Source organism: Oryx dammah, unplaced genomic scaffold, assembly GCF_014754425.2.
Source record: "Oryx dammah isolate SB20612 unplaced genomic scaffold, SCBI_Odam_1.1 HiC_scaffold_11209, whole genome shotgun sequence".
Lineage (NCBI taxonomy): Eukaryota > Metazoa > Chordata > Mammalia > Artiodactyla > Bovidae > Oryx > Oryx dammah.
Genome location: NW_024080602.1, coordinates 3,878,736 through 3,903,004, shown reverse-complemented (window position 1 = coordinate 3,903,004; position 24,269 = coordinate 3,878,736). Strand labels below are relative to the sequence as shown.

The 24,269-nt window shown below is 38.8% G+C and overlaps 1 protein-coding gene across 4 annotated transcripts in view; it reads left to right on the top strand.

Annotated features, from left to right (window-relative positions):
• LOC120860892 (dual specificity mitogen-activated protein kinase kinase 5) overlaps positions 1–24,269 on the top strand; it is a 263,217-nt gene that overhangs the window by 15,369 nt on the left and 223,579 nt on the right. For all 4 annotated transcript variants that reach the window (XM_040236605.1, XM_040236604.1, XM_040236606.1 and 1 more), the window contains one exon: positions 8,866–8,933. In XM_040236605.1, the coding sequence (XP_040092539.1) occupies positions 8,866–8,933 (68 nt within the window). The remainder of the gene's footprint in view (positions 1–8,865; positions 8,934–24,269) is intronic.

Sequence of the window (24,269 nt, the reverse complement as noted above, 5' to 3'; positions counted from 1 at the left end):
AGACAAATATATAATATCACTTACGTGTGGAATCTAAAAAAAGGGGATACAAATGAGCTTATTTACAAAACAGAAGTAGAATCACAGATGTAGAAAACAAATTTATGGTTATCAGGGGCAAAGGCGGGTGGTGAGAGGGATAAACTGGAAGATTGAGATTGACATGTATACACTACTATATATAAAATAGGTAAGTAATAAGAACCTACTGTATAGCACAGAGAACTCTACTCCATACTCTGCAGTGGCCTATATGGGAGAAGAATCTAAAAAAAGAGTGGATATGTATATATGTATAACTGATCACTTTGCTGTATACCTGTAACTAATACAACATTGTAAATCAACTATACTCCAATTAAAAAAGAAAAAGAAACACAGGGGAAAAGACTATCTTGGATGTGGCCTGGAGATACCTTTTAGTGATCCATCAAAATATCTAATAAATGTTTTAAATGGTCTCCATTGCTGGTGGAAAAAATTAACATGTAAGAGGTAATTGTCTATTCTTAGAATTTGAGATGGTATAAAGGGGGCTTTACTTTATTGAAATTTTATTTTGAAATATCACTGATGCAAAAAGTCCGAAACATTTTTAGTCTTATGAGAGTTGTTAGTGGTAGTAGTAGGTATTGGTTGTCTTATTAGTTAGTAGTAGTAGTAGTAGTAGTAGTAAGCATTGGTAGTCTGGCTGTTTTACATGAGAATTTAGAAGTTTAAGTCCTTTACCCAAGCACCAGGTCAGTTCCTTAAGGGCAGTAGATAGTGATGCTTGTTTTTCAGGTTTTTTTTGGGGGGGGTGGGGCTGCACCCCATGGCTTGCAGGACTTTAGTTCCCCATCCGAGAATTGAACTTGTGCCCCCTACAGTGGAAGCACAGAGTATTAATCATTGGACTGCCAGGGAAGTTCCAGTACCACTCACTTTTGAGTCACTAGAAACCCAGCGTAGCCCTGGCACATGGTAAACTCTCAATTTGTGCTTCTGGAATGTGTGAATGGTTGAAGGAATGAAGTAGTAAGGATACCCCTTCTGTCTCTCATCCATCAGCAAATCCTATTGGCTCTACCTTTAAAATACATCCAGCATGTAATGACTGCTCAAAATCTCAACTTGGTTTAGGCCACCGTCACCTCTTACCTGGACTAGGACCATGGTCCCCTGACTTGCCTCCTGTTTCTGCTTTGCCTCCACATAGCCTCTTCCTCAGACTGCAGCCAAAGTGATCCCTTTAGAAGTTAAGTGAGATCACTGCACTCAAGACCCTCCAGGGTTTCTTTCTCACTCAGGAGTGAAAGCCAAGTCCTGCAAAGCCCTGCCTTTTCTCATCTGCCCCCAGCTCTACTCCATCATTACTCCTGTGAACTCGTCTCTCTCTCCTTCATCTTATTCTCAGTCTGTTCCAGCTACTCTGGCTTTCTTTTAGTCTCTCAGGCATGTCAGGTATTCTTCCGCCCCTCTCTGCCTGAAACATTCTTTCCCCAGATACCTGTATGGTACATTCCCTCATCCCTTTCAGGTCTTTCTCAAGTAGGGTATAACCTCCATGAGGACAGGGGTTTTCCTTTTTCCACTGTTGTTATCCCTTGTCCAGAACATTACCTGTGACATAGTGGGCACTTAGATATTTTTTTTGGAAAGAAAGAGGAAGCAAAGAAGAAGGATTCAGGAGGTGGGAGGCATGGAGCTAAATTAAAACTCATGGATATGAAGATTTAGCCTTAGAAACTATGGCCTCCAGTCCTGACCAGATCTTAGACCCTGAGAAGGGTTCTAAACTTGGCAGGTCTTCTGATCATTTCCTGTCGATGTCTTTTTTAACCTCTACAACTCTGTTTTCATTTCTTTCCTCTTGGCCTTAGAAAAATGCCTTTGCTGTAGTTCTAGTTGACCCTTCTTACCTGGCACCGGAGTGACATGACGCATGACAAATAAACTGCAGTGTTGTCCGAAGTGTCTGTGTGGCTCTTGGCAGAAGCTAAATTACTTCTCTCGAAAGCTGGCTTGAGCCCTGCCACTGCAGTGGGTGGGCGTGTGCCTGAGAGCTCCCCAGAATCTGCTGCTTGTCTGCCGTTTTCTCGGTAGGAACTCTGCTTGCCGTTCTGACCGCCCCTCACCTGAGGCTGCCTCTCCTCTATTGGGCCTTTATGTTCCTCCTCTTGGTTTCTCTTCTGGATTGCATGTTGCTTCGAAGGAAATCGCTACCAACATATGGCCTGTTATGATTCTCTTTTCCCAAACTCTGCCATTTTGTATATTTGTGACACACTGCAGATTTTGTGAAGATTGCTTCATAATATTTGTTTACCATCTGCTGCACTCTATTTGGTATCTTGCTAGGATTTTTTTTCCTCCATTTTAAGTGACATTAACAGAATCCAGCCAGTACATAGACTTTCTGGTTCTACTTTTGCTTCCCTAATGTGCTGGAAAATCATATTACTATGCTCCAGGCAACTAGAGAAGGCTGGAATTCTCATTGTGAACCAGTGTATCAGAGCGCTCCCCTGCCCCCCTTCTTGGTCATATCTAGTAATGCTTTTTTGGTCAGATGGCAAAGAACCTCCGTGTGTAAGACAAAAAGAGTTCAAATTAATTTTTTCTGCTTCTCCTAGTGCTTTGGCTTCCTAGTGCTCTTCAGTGTATTTATACCTTTGACACTTTCTGCCATCTTAGTAAGTTTTTTATGATTTATGGTTCCAGCTAGTGTACTTTTATAGCTAATCCAGTGTGATAGGCCCAGCCAGAGTCTTTGATAGATGGACTGACTATGTATGTCCTCCTTTTTATTCAGAAAAGTATTTTAAGTTATTGTCATACTAGATTACTTGGTATGTAGTTCTACTTTCTTATCCTTTATTAACTTGTCATTACCCTCAATTCATTGTCTACTTAAAATTTTTTTTCCAGCTTTATTGAGATGTAATTGACATAATGTTGTGAAAGTTCAGGGTGTATAATATGTTGATTTGATCGTTATATAGTACAAAATGATTACCACTGTAGTGTAGCTAACATGTTCATCCTGATACGTAATTCGCGTTTCTTTTTTGTGGTGAGAGCAGTGTTCAAGTATGTAATACAATTTTTTAGCAGTAATCACTGTACTGTACATTGGGTCCTCACACTTTGTTAGTCTTATAACTGTAAGTATATACCTTTTGACAAGTATCTCCCTGTTTCCCCACTCTACAACCCCTGGTAATCCTGAATTTCAGTTGTTTAGATTCCACATATAAGTGATATCATACAGTATTTGTCTTTCTCTAACTTATTTCACTTAGCATAATGCCCTCAGGGTTCATCCATGTTGTCAGAAATGGAAGAACGCCCATCTTTTTCATGGCTGAGTAATATTCATGTGTTTGTATTTGTGTATGTATGTGTACACATCTTTATCGATCCATTGATGGATACTTGAGTTGTTTACAGTTCAGTTCAGTTGCTCAGTTGTGTCCGATTCTTTGAGACACCATGAACTGCAGCACGCCAGGCCTCCCTGTCAATCACCAACTCCTGGAGTTCACTCATACTCATGTTCATTGAGTCGGTGATGCCATCCAACCATCTCATCCTCTGTCGTCCCCTTCTCTTCCTGCCCTCAATCTTTCTCAGCATCAGGGTCTTTTCAGCTGAGTCAGCTCTTCACATCAGGTGGTCAAAGTATTGGAGTTTCAGCTTCAACATCAGTCTTTCCAATGAACACTCAGCACTGATCTCCTTTAGGATGGACTGGTTGGATCTCCTTGCAGTCCAAGGGACTCTCAAGAGTCTTCTCCAACACCACAGTTCAAAAGCATCAATTCTTCGGTGCTTAAATTATAGTCCAACTCTCACATCCATACATGACTACTGGAAAAACCATAGCCTTGACTAGATGGACCTTTGTTGGCAAAGTAATGTCTCTGCTTTTAAATATGCTGTCAAGGTTGGTCATAACTTTCCTTCCAAGGAGTAAGTGTCTTTTAATTTCATGGCTGCAGTCACCATCTGCAGTGATTTTGGAGCCCCCCAAAATAAAGTCAACCACTGTTTCCCCATCATTTGCCATGAAGTGATGGCACCAGATGCCATGATCTTAGTTTTCTGAATGTTGAGCTTTAAGCTGACTTTTTCACTCTCCTCTTTCACTTTCATCAAGAGGCTTTTTAGTTCCTCTTCACTTCCTGCCATAAGGGTAGTGTCATCTGCGTGTATGAGGTTATTGATATTTCCCCCGGCAGTCTTGATTCCAGCTTGTGCTTCTTCCAGCCCAGCGTTTCTCATGATGTACTCTGCATATAAGTTAAATAAGCAGGGTAACAATATGCAGTCTTGACGTACTCCTTTTCCTATTTGGAACCAGTCTGTTGTTCCATGTCCAGTTCTAACTGTTGCTTCCTGACCTGTATACCGGTTTCTCAAGAAGCAGGTCAGGTGGTCTGGTATTCCCACCTCTTTCAGAATTTTCCACAGTTTATTGTGATCCACACAGTCAAAGGCTTTGGCATAGTCAATAAAGCAGAAATAGATGTTTTTCTGGAACTCTCTTGCTTTTTTGATGATCTAGTGGATGTTGTCAATTTAATCTCTGGTTCCTCTGCCTTTTCTAAAACCCAAGAAAAAGAAATGCAAAAAGGCAAAATGGCTGTCTGAGGAGGCCTTACAAATAGCTGTGAAAAGAAGAGAAGCCGAAAGGAAAGATATAAGCATCTGAATGCAGAGTTCTGAAGAATAGCAAGGAGAGATAAGAAAGCCTTTCTTAGTGATCAATGCAAAGAAATAGAGGAAAACAATAGAATGGGAAAGGCTAGAGATCTCTTCAAGAAAATTAGAGATACCAAGGGAACATTTCATGCAAAGATGGGCTCATTAAAGGACAGAAATGGTATGGACCTAACAGAAGCAGATGATGTTAAGAAGAGGTGGCAAGAATACACAGAAGAACTGTACAAAAAAGATCTTAATAACCCAGATAATCACGATGGTGTGATCACTCACCTAGAGCCAGACATCCTGGAATGTGAATTCAAGTGGGCCTTAGGAAGCATCACTACGAACAAAGCTAGTGGAGGTGATGGAATTCCAGTTGAGCTATTTCAAATCCTAAGATGATGCTGTGAAAGTGCTGCACTCAATATGTCAGCAAATTTGGAAAACTCAGCCGTGGCCCAGGACTGGAAAAGGTCAGTTTTCATTCCAATCCCAAAGAAAGGTAATGCCAAAGAATGCTCAAATATAGTGAGTACAGATATTTCTGTAAACTTATGATTTCAATTCCTTTGGATACATACCCAGCATTACAATTGCTGGGTCATATGTTAGTTGTAATTTAAAATTTTTAGGAACCACATACTATTTTCCACAGTGGTTTTTTCTGTTTACATTCCTACCTACAGCACATGAGGGTTCTCTTTTCTCTGCATTCTCACCAACACTTGTTCTCTCTTGTCTTTTTAATGATAGTGTAACAAGTGTAAGGGGATGCCTCATCTCGGTTTTGATTTGCATATCCCTGATGATTAGAGATGTGGAGCACCTCTCTGTGTACCCATTGGCCCTTCATATATCTTTCTTGGAATTCCTTGTCTTTAGAGAGAAGTGTATTCTCATTTTAAATTTCAAGGCCAATGATTTGTTCTTGGGTTGCCTTCATGGCTTGGATTTTGCCTTTGGGCCAGAATCATTTGTCTTCTCTTAGTGTAATTACTTTTTCAGCTCAGTCTTCTTTCTGACAAGAACAAGGTGTCTTCATTAAAACTACTAATTGCAGTTATTAAAGAATGAAGCAGACAGTCCTTCAAAGAGCAATCTGTAAGGGAAAGTAGTTCCTATATAAAATGGAACCTCTCATTAATCCATGAAAACTACTAATCACTGTGTCTTATAAACCTGATTCTGTCCTCAGGCTTTATTAGAATGCCTCTTTCAGGTTACCTTGTCTCCTTATGAGACAGCACTTTAGGTTTGCATCAAAGCTGCTCTGGAGTTTTGTCCTAAGTTTTTTCTGTCCACTGAAAGCGGAGTGCCCTTTAGTGTTTCACAGCTGCTTTCTATGGAACTGCTAAGTAAGAGATTATTCTGGTAACTGACTTCCCTCACAGTTACCAGATTATTTATGGTAACTGAAATTAATAAATAAATTCAGTGATTTTGTAGAATTTTAGAATTATACAGTCTTTGGTTTTAAGGAGCCTTAAAGGTTCAAGCCCAGGCTTTGAGAGCTTAGAGAATTATATTTGTTGTTATTGTTACTGATTTAGAGAGACTGTGATCTAAACAATTTTTTCTGAAATCTGTGCCTTCTCTTTACAAATTATAAGAAGATTCTTCACCTGTCTCATTAAACTCCAAGTACCTCTTCATTCCATGCGGACAGTACCTTACTGAGGTCTAGTGTGTACTGGGATTTGACGATAATCTGTCGCTTTGTAGCCACCATCTCCACAGCTAGCTCTGGTGTAGTGAGGAGGTTTACATAAAGCTACTTTGTTCAGACTGAAAATTTTACCAAGTTCAGGACTTCATCAAGAGCACATCATTTTGGTCCACATCCAAACTGAGAATTTAACTTGCTTTTAAAACAGAAAATGTACAGTGCTTTCATATATGGTGATATCTAACATTATATTCCTTTATACAACATCTATTTTTTTCTCCTCTGTTTCCTGCATTTATGTGACAGCTTTTTGACTTAACCTTGAAAATGTTAGCTTCTGGAACCTATGTAGAAACTATCTCTGTTTCCAAAGTTAGAACAGCATTTTTCTCCCAGTTTGACTCTAGCCTATAGCTTAAAGAAAGAAAGAGAGGGGAGGAAAATGCTAGATTTCTGTGTAGTTCTTTATATATGTAACCTCCGTAGGAATATGCCTTCTTTGTTACTGAAGGTGACCACTGTGTGCCATTTATACTTAAGATAGGCAGCTCTTGGTAGGTAATACCAGTGGTGATTGTTGCAGCTCCTAGCTATGTAAATATTCAGTGTGACTTGATGATACTGATTTACATCCAGTTGGGGAACTCTGCAGGAGTGAACCTGTATCTAGGATCCAGAACAGTTACTCTGGAGGGAAAACCCCAGTGAGAGCTGTTGGCTTGGTCACCGAACAGGACAAATTCAGATGCTGCTTTCCCTCATACTGTCAGATTGCTGTTGGCTTTGAGGGCGAAAAAGAAGGTAGCAGTGTGCTCTGAAATAGGCTGATTAGGAGAGAAAACAATCTCCCTCTTAAACCAAACAGTGGGCTATCTTAAAAAAAGCAGCTGGACAGGAGGGAGGGCCTGCTGAGGTGTGGTGGGCTAAGATCCAGGTGCTAAACTGAACTCCCCCTATATTTTCAGTAAGAGTTCTCAGAGCATGTCATGCTAGCTTATTCTCTTTATGATGAGAGATTTGTCTTTTTCTCCAGACCTGGGATCAGGTTCTCTGCCTCTGATCGAATCAGCAATTAGATGCCCAAGAGTGACCAAAATAAATAAATAATAAAATCCTAGCTCGGTTTAGGAAATACACAACAGCGGAGGCACCCATTTGAGAGAGAGCTTGTCCCTTCTGCATTGTCTCCTTGGGAGGCTGTGTACGTCTTCCATCAGTGTTGCCCTTGCTCAAAATGTTTTTGGCATTTTTCAAACAACTGTGCATTTAGAGTCTACCAAGTATGCCGTTTTCCTTGACAGTTCTTTATCCTCAGAAGGATGAAGTAGTTAACTAAATATTTAGAAATAACCAGAAGTCATTCTGCCTGGCAGATAGCATGGATGAGTGAGTGATCGGATGTGGACAGTTTCGTTTGGGACTAAAAACAAGATCTGATATTTTTGCTTGATTTATCTTCAGGTTCTGAAAGCTGTTTTGAAGACATATTTCACAACTATTTTAATTAAGGGAAGGATCAATGAAATCAGTACATTGTTTTGGATGTGGCTCCTTTGATGATCCACTTACTCAGATTTACCCATTCTTGTTCAGTATTTTGTGAAGTCTTATTATCCTCTAGTTTTAAGACCGTTTAAATGATTTCACAGTAGTGCAAGTCACCATTTGAAGCTTTCTGTGGTCGTAAAGTACTCAGTATAAGTGAAACAGTTCAGAATATGAGAGATCAAGTGGGTTATGAGGAGAAGTGTATTAGAATTGCTTTGTAAGTTAACCTTATACTGGGCTCTCAGTTCTGTAAAAAGGGAATGATAATAATCAAGTCATATTGTCCACATCATAGAATCGTTATGAGGCTTTTAAGGGTGTATGGAGCATAAATCACAGTGCCTTGTGTCATAGTAGTGTTCAGTAAATGATAGCCATTTTTATTATGCTATTATGACATGACAGATTGCCAGGAGAGAGGAAGAATGGAGAAATAGAGGGATAGCGTGCCGTGTGGGAAAGCAAAAAGTACTAATAGTTGAATAATACTGGCCTTTCTTCAGTTTTCAAAATTCTTCAAGCCAAACCTGTTCATACTCCAGTTGTAGGTACTTTATTTTAAAAATATTTATTTATTTGGCTGTGCCATGTAACATGTGTGATTTTAGTTCCCCAACCAGGGATTGAACCCATGCTCCCTGCAGTGGAAGCTCAGAGTCTTAACCACTAGACTGCCAGGGAAATCCCTATATTTACTTTAACTTAGGTTCATGTCATAAATGACATGAGCAATATTTTAATTTTCAGCTGTCCCCCAAATTTATAGTTCTTTATTGAGATTCTGTTGTATTCTGAGCCAAAAACTCAAAACAGCAAACTAATAACGTCAACGTCTGCAACATACAGTGTTGAGGATGTGGACATCAAGTTTGTACAAACCAATGTATTATGTTTCCAGCTGACATGGTTTTTGTATATTAAAAAAATCTTACCACTTACATTATGTTGTTTTTAAACAGATGAAGATGAAGATGGTGATCGAATTACAGTGAGAAGTGATGAAGAAATGAAGGCAATGCTGTCATATGTAAGTATACTACTAATGAGGACTTTTCTAAAAATCTTGTAATTGAGGATGCAGTTTCTTGATGTAGTGAAGATATGAAAGTAAATCACAGTTGCTCTTAACATTTTTCTATACAATATATAAAAGTTTTAAAGATCTCCTTACATGAAAGTTTAAGGGCATTCTTTTCAAAAGACACTTACTGATCATATCATGAACATTAAGAATAATGCATCTTAATGACTTTTGCATTAGGTATGGTGCAGACTAAATGGACTATCAATTTCCTGTATTTTTTATGCAGTACTTAAAGTAACGGCTCATTAAAAATGAACCCCTGGGCTCTAAAAAATTTTTCAAAATCTACTTTCAACTGGAGATCCCTTTCACCCCTTCCAAACAGACTGTAGTTATAATGTAGCTGCTGGCTTAATGTGGATACATGACTTACAGAGACTTACAGATATACTGTCAGTGATTTTATGTACTAACCACCCCACCCTAAAATGAACTACAGGGTTACTTACTGAATCTAAGTGATTTGAATATATCCCCAAATGACTTTTCTTTTGTGTTTCAAATTTCAGTGAAAATTTGCATTAACATTTGTCTCAGGGCCAAAGTAGATAGACAAGAAAAAAGGATACATTTCTAAAACTTTAATACTAAGCTTGAATAATTTAGCTACTATGGAGAGAAATAGCTTCCCTGAGCCCTGGTTTGTTCTTTTCTCTTATTTCATTTTTTCTTAATTCATTTTATTTTTTCTGAGCTTGCAGTCTGTGTACAGAAGCTTTTCTAGTGGTCTGGTGAAGAGAGCATTGGACTGGAAGTCAGGAGACCACTGCCCTTCTCTGGCTTCCTGGCCTTAGGCAAAACACTTAACCTTTCTGTGCCTTAGTTGCCTCATCTGTCAATTGTGGATAATAATACTTGTCCTTTCTTCTGCACAGGGTCATTGTAATGGTCAAATGGGATAATAGATGTGAAACCCTTTGAAAAATTAAAAATTCTATACAAATGCAAAGTGGTATTATGGTGGAAATGATGAAACTGGCGCCCTGGCTTTTCAATGAGTCTCTAATCTTAGCAAATGATTAGGTTGTAGGTTTTTAACCAGGATATTGTTTCATTGTAATGAAAACTGTAAAATATCTGTATGGGTTTCCACCAATAGTTTTAATTTAGGGTAGGAGGAAAGAGAACAAGAAAGATGGCATGGTTAACAGAGCGTTGCATTCAGACCAGCACAGAGTAGAAAAGTCAATTTCCCATTGACTTCACATTAACTTATTTGAGAGTCTTTGTGCCCTGAGAATTTAGAGCAGGGCTCATCAGTACCTTGAAAGGCAGAGTAGGATTGTCTGCTGAAAGGTCTAGCACTAGTATTGATAGATCAACTACCTCTCCTGAGAATGTGACATGCTTATTTTTAGAAAAAAAGCACACACAGATGGGTTCTAATTTTTTCACATGGATCCACTGCAGAGAGAACATTGCTGACATCCATGTACTTTCATTATGTCTCTGACATGACCTCACACAAAATTGTGCTTTCAAAAATGTACTTTTGGGAAGATCTAACAAACTGTGCTCTTTGAGAAGTGTTACTACATATGATCATAGTGATAGTCATAATTATTTCCATTTCTAAGTGCCCATTTTACGCTAGATGCTTAAGGTATTTAGTTTCCTTTGGTTTTAATAATCACTCTGTAAAGTAGATATTATCATCCCTACCTTTCAGATGAGGAAGCTATGGTTAAAGAGACATGCCCAAGCCCTTACAGCTATATGAGTACGGACTTTAAGTTCAGCTTCTCCTTGTGCCAAGGCCCATGCTCCTTCACTGGTTCATACTGCTGCTCTCCCACCCACCTTCTTGCACATTCGTACTGGGAGCTTTCTATGTGTTAAAAAATGAGCTTTTTTTTTTTTTTAAATTAAAAAAAAAGTTTTAAAAATTGTAAAAAACAGAGTATATTTTGTAAGATCTTATTGGCTTTATATAATGATTGATGAATTGGGCAATATCCCATCCAGCAAATAGAAAGGCACGCTAAAGATGTGGCAGGAAACAGGACAAGGAAGTCACTTTAGCCAAGAGCTGATGGTTTCAGGCAAGGTCACCTTCCTCTCGGGGACAGCAGGGGTCTGTCAGGTGGATGACCTCACTAGCAGTGACCAGGAAATTCCAGACTGACTGGTTAAGGTTATATTCCTCAGAGAGTTTTATGTAAAACTCACTACATTTTTCTTATGTTCGTTCATTTGCTGTGGATGAACTTTTGTCTGTAAACTGGCTGTGGTTCATAGACTGCGGTCTAGATGATCAGGTCTGAGTTTTCTCATTAATTCACTTGATATTTATAGATAAGAACCTGAGGCCCCAAGATAGAGCTCCACTCCCCAGATTGTGAATGTTGGAGCAGATTATTTTAAAATGAAAATATCCCTGAGAGAGATAACAGATTTTAAGTTATTTAAAACCTAACTGGATTTCCTTTTGCTCTTGTCTGTTGAGGCAGCCTCTACCATCAAATAGTCTTTGTTTATATAGAGTCAGGCTCTGAATAAACAATTAAATAGTAAAGAGTAGAGGAAGCTCTGTCTCAGAAAGCACAAACAAGATTGGTTGGCTGCCATTTTGATCTGTCTTGGTTTTTATGGTTGAAATTCCTTTGGGTTACAGTTTTGCCATAAAGAGAACAATTTGGACTTAACCTCACAATAGATTTTGGTTGATAGTCTTCACTTGCCAACCTGGTATTAAAAACCTGTATTGACCTTTTATTTTTTAAGTTCAGTTTGGCTCTGAAAAATTTTTATTCCAGGACTTGGGACCACATATTTACTGTTTAAAAAAAAAAAAAAGCTATGCTTTTCATGTAGAATTCAATAAATTTGCAGTCACTTTAGTATTTCTTTAAAAACCATATGGGGAAAGCAAAACTAGACATGTTTTTGCCATAAATCCTTTAATCAGTCTTTTAAAAAAAAGCTACTGTGTCTGAGCTGAAACTTGCAGAATTTTTACCCCCGTTGGATGTAAGCATTTTCTGGCTTTGGGCCAATAGAAGCATAAGTTTGTATCAGTAATTTAAATAGATTTTTGTATTAGACCTGAAAATGTTGCCTTTTTAATTGAAAACTTATCAATTATTTAAATTGCTGGCAGCCCGAGGCTGTTAATCTTATGTGTGCCGTAATAATGGCATGCAGTGGTTTTGATGCATGTGACACATTGAACGTCGCATTGTGGTAAGGATTTGTCATGATACTAGGTTGTATGCTGTTAAATAATAACTAGCACATTAAACCAAAGTCTGTTGTCACACATTAGTACCATTGTATGTGTTATTTAGAAGTTGTGTTCTTTTCTTCATTAGATATATTTTTAAGAGATAATGAGAAGAAAACAAAGCTATAATAAATTGTCTTTTAAGAAAATGTAAAGTAATTTGGTCTCCAAGGAGATATTTAATGTATTGAGAGAATTCAGCAGCCAAGTGTTATTACAGCACCATTGTGATCACTCTCTGCGTTTTCTTATGAGTTTGTGTTAATCAACAATCTGTTTTTATAGCGTAGTTTCTTGTAAGTTATGTTGTTAGAATATTCCACTTCTGGGATCATGGCTTTTCCTCTGACACTATTGTATCTTTTTAATTTCTCCATAAAGTATTTTTTTAATTAGAATTTGAAATGCTTTATTAGAAAAAAAAAAATACACCCAACCTACATATCCTGAAGACTAAATACCTGATCATTGCTAATTATTTAAAGGACCCTGTTAAATACTCCCTTAAAGTAGTTTAAATTTTTTGTTGCTCTTGTTTTCCTCTCTCATTTTCTAGAAGGATAGACAATAATCTACTGCTTTTCTCCTTCCATCTTTTTGTATTTGTTGTCTGGTAGTGCTGACCTCATTTCCTTACAGCATGAAACATCAGCCTTATTTTTGATTCATCATAAGCTTTATTTATCATTGAGACTCAGTTATAGGAGGGGTAATTTTAATGTTAACCTCTGCTTTTAGGTGACCTTTCTTCAAGGAACTCAGCAGTACATCTTACTTTTGTAAATGGACTCGTATTTGTTTCTGCTAAATCCTGTGGCTAGTAAAGGGTTTATTACACCTAGTCCTCTTGATACTGAGAGGCCTGTATGAGTGGAAAACAGTATTAATAAGAATTATTTTCTTCATTTTGCCTAATCTCTCTCTTTACACCATTTCTCCACGTTGCCAGAAGAATATGGGATAGGTTTAACTGTAACACCTCCCATTATGGCAGACATTGTGTATTATTGGAGTGTAAGTATTCCCTTTGATATACTTGACTGTAGTGTACCTTGTTAGATGTTGGGTACCATGAGGGAGAATACTCTTTGACTTCTGTAGCACCTTGTAAATTGGGATATGATTCGCTTTATCCTAGTGTGCACAACTTGGAGATTGCCTCAGAAATCATAGTTGCTCAATAGATACAGTGGAAATTTGCTGCATGACTCAGGGAACTCAAACTGGGACTCTGCAGTAGCCTAGAGGGATGGGATGGAGAGGGAGGTGGGAGGGAGATCTAAGAGGGAGGAGAGATGTGTATACCTATGGCTGATTCATGTTGATGTATGGCAGAAACCAACACAATTCGGTAAAGCAGTATCCTTCAATTAAAAAATAAATTTTTTTTAAAAAGAGAAAAATCATAGTTGCTCAAGTAGAGTTGGAAGAAACCCTTAGAGATCTTGTCCAACTGTCTCATTTTACAGATAAGGAAACTGAGGCCCAGCAAGATCAGATTCAGTTTGAGGTTATATTGCTAATAAATGGGAAGGCCTGAACACAGACCTATGTCCTGGAATCCCAGTCTTCACTCCTGGTTAAGTGATGTTTTGTTTTGGCAGTTATTGAGATCCTACAGAAGAAGCTTTGCAAATACCACAAAAAAATAATATTACTTAGTAGCATGTTAGTGTACCTGAGTTTGAAACGGATTGTAAAGAGATACTCTGGGCTTTTGAAGTTTCCTTCCTACAGGGCTGAATTTTACCTTAGGATGTGTTGCCCAGTTAGCTGTTAAACATTTAATAGCCTTAGGGCCTTTACGATTAGAAAGTTTTCTACATAGAGCAGAGATTGGAAGCTCTTTTCCACAAGGTGGTTTTAAATATGCTCACATTAAGTCTGTCCAGCGTACTTTGTATGCAGGAAAATAGCTTGGTCTTCAGTGAATGGTTAGTCCCCTCGTTTGTTATGATCCATCCAAACAACTGGTAATACTCGATACTCTCCTGGCAGGGCGGGGAAACGGTGAAAAGAACAAGACAGGAAAACTGAATGCAATAAATAAATGGTGTTAGAAATTATTTAGCCTTTTTTTTTTTAATTGGAGTAGTATCATGCTCTAAGGTATAGAGCATGACACTTTACGACCCCATGGACTTTATAGTCCATAGAGTTCTCCAGGCCAGAATACTGAAGTGGGTAGGTAGTCTTTCCCTTCTCCAGGGGATCTTCCCAACCCAGGGATCAAACCCAGGTCTCCCGCATTGCAGGCAGATTCTTTACTAGCTGAGTCACAAGGGAAGCCTAAGAATACTGGAGTGGGTAGCCTATCCCTTCTCCAGCGTATTTTCCTGACCCAGGAATCAAGCTGGGGTCTCCTGCATTGCAGCTGGATTCTTTACCAACTGAGCTATCCGGAGAGCACAAATAAATGGTGTTTTAGGAAAGGGTACTTCAGAGTAGGAAGACTGGAGGAGATTTCATGGAGATGTCATTTATCTTGGCCTTTAAAGAAGAGTAAAATTTGTACATGTGTAGATGAGGTAAATGGCATTGATAGTTGGAATCACATGCACAACCTTGTAAAAAATAAAACCTTGTAAAAGACAAAGAAAAAAAAAAAATTATTTAGCTGTTTTTTAAATTGGAATAGTGTCATACTCCAAGCTATAAGTAAAATTTTTGTATTTTTTTTCTCATCCTAGTCAAAGAATGAAACTTTTTTTCAGAGGCAGATTATTTTAACTTTCTTCTCTATGTTATCTGGGACATATGGATGTCCTTGAAATAGTGATAAGAATGTAGTGGTCCCTTATTTAGCCCCTCTTTGAAATACCTCAGGGCATTTTTGCTAACAAGAAGCAGAAGCAGATGGAAGTTTGCATCAGATTATTAGGTAGCTCATGGAAGCAGGGTGGCACCAGAGTATTCTGGGGCTTTGAACCACCAATATTTTGTCATTAATATGGCCACGCTTCTAGTTCAGTTCCCTCTCTATGGAGGGCTCAGGATGACCTACAGTTTGGGTCCTCTGGGGTCCTATGTTGAGGCAGCTGACATGAGGGGACCGAAAAATGCAGGACATCAATTAGGCTCTTAGGGGCTATCGTAGGAGCTTCTCTTCCAGAGAGATGTGGACTGGAAGGAGATGATGATGCTAGATGACGTCTAGCAGTCAGGTTGCTGTGGGGCATAACCAAGGTATTAGGCTCTTGTTAGCACCTCCAAATGAACCCATTCTCTTAGGGCCAGTTTTACTGGAAACAAGATGGGTGTTTTCTATATATATCTGAAAGGTGAACATAAATTTGCTACAATACAGTAAAGTTAGAAGAATTCAGTAAATTTTCAACTCATGACTACAATATGTACAAAAAGGTGTAAATTGTAATTGGAAATTAAAACAAGTTGTCTCTATTATTACAAGTCTTTCTGTTATATGTTAGTTACTCATCCTCACTGCCTTTTCATTAATTTTTTTAACAACATTTGAGCAGTAGGCTGAATCTTTGTGGAACACAACTGGAACTGGCTAAATAGTCTACTTATAAGGGAATGTCCTATTTGGCCTGCTATCTTTATGACCTGATGCTCCTGTTTTATTTAAGTGGTAGGTTCCCTGAAGCTATTTAAACTTCTCCTCCTTTGGAGGTATGGCAGAATTGCTACAACTTAGAGATCAGGTGAAAGGCCAGTGTAGACAGTGCCTCAAGCCAACCATGGTGGTGACTAGTAAAGCCTTATCTGAGAGGATCCCACAGGTTTTGGACCCATTGCTGAATACAGATTTAAACTTCTGCCAACACACATTACCTGAAACTTGGCCAAGTTGAATTTCATCTGCTGTTGGCTATCCAAACTTCAATTCCTATTAAGACCATCTGGAGTTCCCTAACATCCTTTATAGTTTTACTGTCCAAAACAAATAGTGTTATCATTAAACTTGGCCAACTTACTGTCTGTTTCATTTTCAAATCACTAATAAATACATTTGTCTGGTAACGTTGATCTATAAAGAGGCCCCAGAGTTGTTCCCTGTTGACCTTTCATTGGAAGACTTTTCATTGTGATTTTCTTTCTCTTCATCTAATCAATCCATGACCATATGTGGACCCTTGGTCTAGAGTCATTTAAGAAAGAACATGTGTGCCTTGTAGTCACCTCAAAGCAGAGGAAATGAGTTTTCAGGGGTTGAAGCCAGAAAATAAAGATAGTTATTAATTTGGTATTCAAAATAGATTAGCTTCATATGTTATTTTTGACTAAGGAGCTGCTGTGTGCTTCTTAAGAGGTGAGCATCATAGAAGGGATATCTCTTAAATGTAAAGTATAAGAAATAATTGAAAGAAAGTATAATTGATGACATTGCTGAGTAGTGTTGTAATAGAATTTGTAGCCATCTGACAGAGTTAAGGTTGTTGAGTTCTTCACCAGGAAAACTAAATTATATAACCATGGACTGCAAATAGTTCGTTAGTTTATTGATTATTGCTGTAATTACTGACTCAGCTACATATAATGGGGTATGCTTTCAGTATTGATAAAACAGGAATTTTAAACTTTTATCATTAATAGGAAAAGCCAGCATGCTTATTTTTTTATAAGTATATCCTCATACTGTACTGTTTATATTGTCTGCTAGAAGGCATGCTAAGGAGAGATTAGAAACCTTTCTGTTATAAATGTATAGAAAAATGATAAATAAATTTGATTTGAGTTGATATATAAGACTTGCCACTAAGTTAGAGATCCAGCCAATGAGAATACGTCGTCATCACGTCTGGATTATTTCCTATTGGCCTTCTCCCCTTGAACATATGCAGAGTGGCCGTTATGCATATGGGACGGTGCTGTACACTCCATGGCTAGGTACTCTACTAGCTTCTTAGGTGTTTTGGAGACAGGTCTTTTTGAAAATGTGAGGAAAGGTGTTTATTCTTTTCCCAGAAAATTCACACAGTGCAGCATTTCACCTAGGAGTTCAGGAATTTCAAGTATCTCCCAAGGCCCATATAGACACCAGATTAACACCTCTGGCATAAGACATAATAAAATACATGAGACATGTTCCATGGCCTTGATGAACTTCCAGATGGAGAAACAATGTTCCTTATAGTACCTTTCCACTTGTATTATTACTTATAGTACTGTACTAATTGAGGGGAGTTGCGGGCATACTGAATCAGCCTTGGTAAACATTACTTAAATGCTACCTCTGTACTTGGTCTGAAGATTTCGGCAGTCTTGTTTAGTGGTTTCTATGTCACCCTATTGTCATGGCCATTTTCCTTGTATGTACTGTTGCTTGGAAGTGGGAGATTGATAGTAACATGGTGCCCTATTTTAAGATATCTTTCAAAGTACTTTATAAAAATGTTTCTTATATACCAGCTTCTATGATTGTGATGTTCCTGACACCTCTGTGAGGTGAGCAAGGCAGGTATTTTTTTCATATTTACAGCTGAGACTACTGAGGCACGAACAAGTTGCCTGCCTTTCTCAAGGTCACATGGCTGGTAAATGTAGAGATGGGATCTGAGATCACTCACTGATTTGCCCATTTACTCATAGAGCCAGTTTTGTTTTGTTTTGTTTTGGCTCTTCTGGGTCTTTGTTGCTCCACGTGGACTTTCTCTAGTTGCAGAGAGTGGGGGCTGCTCTTCATTGCAGTGTGAGACTTGCTGTGGTGGCGTCTCTTGTTGCAGAGCAGAGGCTCTGGGGTGCATGGGCTTCATTAGCTGGGGCGCATGGAGCTCAGTAGCTGTGGCTCCTGGGCTCTAGAGCACGGGCTCAATAGTGCGGCGTATGGGCTTAGTTGCCCTGTGGCATGCGGGATCCTCTCAGATCAGGGATCGAACCTGTGTCTCCTGCATTGGCAGGCACCAGGAAAGCACTGAGCCACCAGGGAAGCCTCCAGCCAGCTTTTCATACAGTAAATATTTATGGGATGGCAAGTATCTAGCCAAGCCCTATGCTAGGTGGTAAAGATGCAGTGAACATGTAGTTCACTCCTTCAGGGAGCTCATGGTTCAGTCAGGGAAGTTAACAAAAAAGGAAAGAGTGTTTCATGTGGGAGGACAGGAAAGACTCAGAAATACCAGGCAGATTGATCAGTGCTCTAATATACCTAAGCACTTGGTATTCTGTGAGCTCAGAGAAGGAGCTCCTGACCTAGCTTTGGAGACAGATAAGGCTTCCTGAAAAGAGTAGTGTCTAGGTGGAGTAGCAAGGACAAGGGGTCTGGAAAGGGTGTTTGAAGAGAGAATAGTGTGTTTAAAGGCCCAGGTGAAAGGACGCCTGGTGTATTCAGGAGGCACTGCCTGTGATCATTGTGGTGTGGACAGTGTGGGAGGCTTGAGATGAGGCTGTGAAGGCAGGTAGGCTCGATCGCGGAGGGCCCTGGCTTAAGGATGTGAGCAGTGGGGAGAATGTGGAGTTAGTAAGAAGGTGATGGATTAGATGTGGGGAAGAAGGAAAGGAGTGGTTTGGGAGGCTAGGTCATGGTGATGTCATTCATCTGGATAGTGAGCTCATATGTTGGAAGATAGGCCTAGGGCATGAGGGAGGGTGAGAGAGGTGAGGACCTGTTGAATTGGAGGGGGCCTCTGGACAACCAATTGGATATGTTCCGAATCTTAGGAGAGAAATCTGGGCTAGAAATAAAGGTTTGTGATTCATCAGCTCCTAATTAGTCTCAGTGACTCCTCTGGTAATTGAAAGCTTTGAAGTGGCTGAAGTTAACTCAAGGAGAGGATAAAATAAAAAAAGGAAGGTTGATGAAAAGCCACGGGAAACTTGAGTATTTAAGGGAGGAATGCGGAAAGAATCACTTACAGGAAACTGAGCAGTGTGGCAAGAGAGGCAGAAGGAAGATGGGGAGGGGTGGCGGAGCCCCTGAAGAAAGAGAAGCCACCAGCCAGCACAGGATCCACAGTATATTAATACCTTCCCACCACCCCTGGCCTCTGAAAGGCCAGGCGACATGGCTTCACTTGCACAGGTGACAGTGAAGAACCAGACTCTCCACCAGCTCGGCAGTCCACCCCGTAGCCTGCTTTAGGAAAATCTTTAGAGCTATGAGAAACAGGAGATAGCTGATCTTTTTTTTTATGATTATATTTTAATACACAGCCAAAATACAAAACACCATAGTAAATTGATGGTAATAAAATATGGTATTTCATTGGCATTGCATGACAAACAGTTAGCATCCTTAGTCATAAACGAGAATAACTTACCTTTTGACTCTCAACTAGCAAACAAACATTTTATGTTCTGAGTGCATGGACTAGAATGAAAGGAGTATTTTTCTTGGTTGACTGATAAATCATTTACTACATTTGTCAAATAGGTGTGATGATATTCCTAGAATAGGGTTGTGAGAAATTAGATGAATAAATGTAAATATCTAGTATTGTTACCAAGCAAGGACTCATGTGAATGAGGTACAGAACGCTCTTGACAGTGGGTGTTTGTAGTGAAGTGAAGGTTTATTTGCTGGGCACCAAGCCAGGAGAATGGGCAGCTCATGGTCCAAAGACCTAAACTCCTCCATGGCTTTCAGGTCGGAGTTTTAAAGGCAGTGTGAGGGCTGGGGGTCATAGGAAGTTGATCAGCTCATGGACCTTCTTCTGATTGCTTGGAGGTGAGGTTACAGGGTAAGGTTTCAGGAATCTCAACCTTCTGGTTCCAACCAGTCTGGGGTCCAGTGCTTGTGGTCAGCAAGTAGTCATCATCCTCCACCTGTTCACTTTTAAATATCTCAACCACTAATCATTACAGTTTACAAATGCCTTCACTAATCTATTGCTGCAGTTTAATTTTGAGCTTCACAGTAACCCTGTGTAACAGTTTCTATAGAACACAGATATGCATCAGATTGTTAACAATATCCCTTCAGGAGGAACTAAGCAGGCCTGTGATTCTGTTGTCCTAATAGTTTACTCCTTGAATCTGCTCTTTGGAGCTCAGGGAAGCCTAGGAGACTAAAGCCTTTTTCTACAACAAGAAACAGAGGACACGAGGGGCTTTTGAACCCAGGAGGGCCCTGAAGGGTCTTACTTAAGTTTCAGTCCCTCCTGTTTTTTTTGATACTCCTTAATACTGAGGGGAACAGAGGTGGAACAAGAAAGGGAATAAAGTTTTGGATGGAGAAATTAATCATAAACTTGGCAGGGGAGTTGAGGGGCTCTATCAGTATTGAGCCTAACACACAGTAGGTATCCAGTGAGTGGGAGTTATTTCTGGGTGTATCTCTTTGTTGTCTCTTTGTTTTCTCTCCTTTCAACAGAGGACTTGTGCCTTGTAAAATTAAACTATGCTGTTTTAGAACTCAAGTTTTTATGTGGCAGATTTCCATGAAGAAAAAAGTGTTGTAATTATTGATTGGATTGCGCTGTTAGAATTAGAATTAGGTTCATAACAGATAGGAATACTGTATGATAAACTTGCAAACAGAACAAAGCCAAAAATTGTACTTGTTATCCCCTTGTTGAATCTGGCCCTCTGTTTCAAATTAATTAGATTTTTGGATAACTATGCTAAACTTTGTCACATCCTTATTAAAATTGTTTAAGGATTTTGAAGAACATCTCAGAGGGGCTTTGAAACTAATCTGAGTCTGGTACTGGAGATTCCATTAGCAATCACAAAACTGATTAATCTTTTATTCAGTTAGCTTATTGATTATTGCTGCAATTACTGCATGTAACAGATTCTACAGGGGATACCAGAGAAAACAACATTTTATAACTGCCGCTGACGTGTTCAGAATGAATGCAGTCTTTCGTACTTTTCATACATACCATTTTTGTGTCTTTAAATTTTGAAGCACTTCTATTTAGAAAGCACTGTGCTTAATATTGTTTCACTGTTAGGAGGTTCACTTTTAAATCTCTCAACTACTAATCATTACCGTTTACAAATGCCTTCACTAATTCTATTGCTGCAGTTTAATTTTGAGCTTCACAGTAACCCTATATAATAGAGAAGCTGTCTTTATTCTCATTCAGAGGAAACTAAGGTTCAATGGGGTTAAATGACCTCCTAAAGGCTGTGAAAATTAATAAATGGCAGAATTGGTATCAGGCTCCATTTCAGTCAGTATGTATCAGACACCTACTATGTGCCAGGCTTTGTGTTAGGGGTAATGAAAGCTGGATAGGATAATAGAGGTTGAGCTAAGAAAGCTTTTTGGATAACTTCAAATTATAGCTCTATTAATGTTATCATGATCACTTTGTTACTCTTCTGTCTAAACCATATCATTAATAAATACCTTGGTATATTATAGCTCTATTAATGTTATCATGATCACTTTGTTACTCTTCTGTCTAAACCATATCATTAATAAATACCTTGGTATAAAAGATTTAGATTTTTGTTTGGTTTGGTTGGTTGTCTTTTCATTTGTTTTTATCTAGTACAAACCTAGTCTTTGTCATTATTGCTTATTTTATCACTATTTAGAACAAAATTGGAAAGAATCCCCTCTAAAGGGAAAATACATAAAACCCTGAGAGAGGATGAAGATCTAAAAGGAATTTGCTTTATAACTTGTTAAGTGCTCTCATATTTCCTCGTGTGAGTCTCACAACAGTCCTGTGGGTACATACCACCTTCATTTTACAGCTGAGTAAACTGAGCCACCGTGAGCATTTCTTCACTGAGGTCATCAGTTGAAAGTGGCCAGTACTGAGATCCCAGGGCTTGAGTCTCTTACTCGCCTCAAGGCCTTGCTCGTCTCTCTGGGCAGCACAGGCCTTGCGGCTCATCAGGACTGCTCCATGCCGGGAGGCACTGTGCATGGCCCACGTTTCATCCTTGTCCGCGGGGGAATGCCACGTGAGCAGTGGCCTAAGCTCCGAGCCCCCTTGGCAGCCGCTCAGCCGTCACCAGGCTGTTCCTGAGGGGTCAGTTGCCTAGAGTGGGCCAATGCCATGGGTTTACTTACTACCCTTTATAGTTTGCCCTTGAGGGTGAATTACTTTGGAGTGTGGAACACAAGATTCTGTGTTAATATGAACACAGATCAAACCCTGTATTTTAGCAGGAGCAAACATTCCTTGGATTTGGAAGAATTGTCGAAAACAAAAAACAAATCCTAACCACTTGCTTTGAAGAAGCTGTCAAGTGGCATGCTTAATATCATTACTGTGACTATGTTAATCAGTGTACAAAGAGATGTTTACAGATTGCTAAAAAAATTCCTACAATGGTCCTAAAAGTATGTATGGTTTGCCAGTTGATTTGGCGCAGCTTGGAAATGAAAGGGAAACCATTTTTATTTATATATTTTGTGAGGTAAATAAATAAAGTTGGAAAACAGGTCAATTTCATGCATGCAAGGTTTTATAGTAGGAAAAAAATACCTTGCACCTGTTCTGACCCTTTACATGTGAGGTTATTTGTTTTCAAACTTGACCCCAAGCACTGGTTTCAGACAACTATAATTAATTTGTTAGATAAAGCATAAGGATATTTTATTTGTTTTGATTTCTAGGACTGTGGTCAAGTCGTAACTGAAATTCCTAACCTACTGTACATAGCAGTTAATTAAAGAAAAGCATTAAGTATAGGAGTATACCACCGCTGCTGTTGTCTTGTATCAGTATAAAAAGGCAGTAATTTTTTTGACAGCTACTGATTGGAAAGTTGCTTGCAGCCTTCCAGAAGCAAGAGGGTACATGCCGTGGATCAATAACCAGCAAATTTTCCATTAAAAAGAATACCTGAGCAATGTTTCAAATAGCCAGTGGCATCTTAATTTTCCATGGAAACCTCAAATACTTGTGTGCTGAGGACAAGTCATTTTCGGACAATTTTTCCAGACTACTTGTTAACAGTTATTGCTGTCCCATAAGGTTGACAGCCTACATGATTGATATTTCATTTACTTGTCGTCACTGTTTGAGTAATGGCGAGCCCTATATTTCTGTGATTTTAAGGAATATAGTTTCCTGAAAGACATTTGCTTTAGTATGTATTCCAGAGAGTGTATCACATGTTTATGCTGTATGTATATATACTTTACATCATAGAGGGAAAGAATCAGTTTCCTTTATGGTTTGAAAGCTCTCAGAAGGCAGGATATCCTTCTATTAGCCCACAGCCATCAAAAATCCACTTCCAATTTGTTTTTAGGGTGCAGATTCTTAGACTTGTTAATTTGTGATTCTAAAGATGATATGGAATTTTGTAACTCCCTTTTATTTCTAAGGGAAAAATAAACTCAATCTTGTGATAATTTTAATGTACATAAAAGCAATAAGAAGATATATATACATGTTTTCTAAAAAGAAACTTTTAAGAATGTCAACAAATAATGATTATCAAAGAGAAATTTTCTGGAAATGTGATAGTTAAAAAGGAAATATGCATGTGTTTTTAAGAAATATTATTTACTTATTTTTGGCTGCATCAAGCCTTAGTAGCAGCATGTGGGCTCTCTCCATGGCAACACTAGGCTTCTCTCTAGTTGAGGTACACAGATTCAGTAGGTGCAGTGTGGGCTTAGTTGCCCCACAGCATATGGGGTCTTAGTTCCCCGACCTGGGATTGAACCTGCGTCCTTTGCACTGGAAGGCAGATGGACCACCAGGGAAGTCCCTGCATTTGTTTTTAATATAGAAACAAGTACATAAGGGGAGTTCTGCTCTGTGACAGTCCCTTGAAACACAAAATCAGTGGCTTTCATTGTTGATATTTTCCACCAAGAACATCATTTTGTTGTTTGTCAAGTGTTAAAAGAAGTCAGGGCACAGAAGCCATTTCTAGGTTAGGTGGAAATATGCTCATCAATTAACATATTAAGGAAAATAGGAGCAGACTGTAATACAGCCTACTGAATGAACTTGTTTATGATGATATATGAAAGCTTTTTGAATTTGGAACTTTATTTTTCACGCTCAAATTTTTAAAGTGAAATTTGATCTATACTAAAGTATTTAGAAGATTAAAGCATGAAAGTTAAGCTTGCTTGAAATTGGGCTACCTTTTTATCATGTTAATCCTGTTATCTTTGGATGGGTCATATCTTATTTGCTTGTTACACAGTCTCTGTGATTTTGATT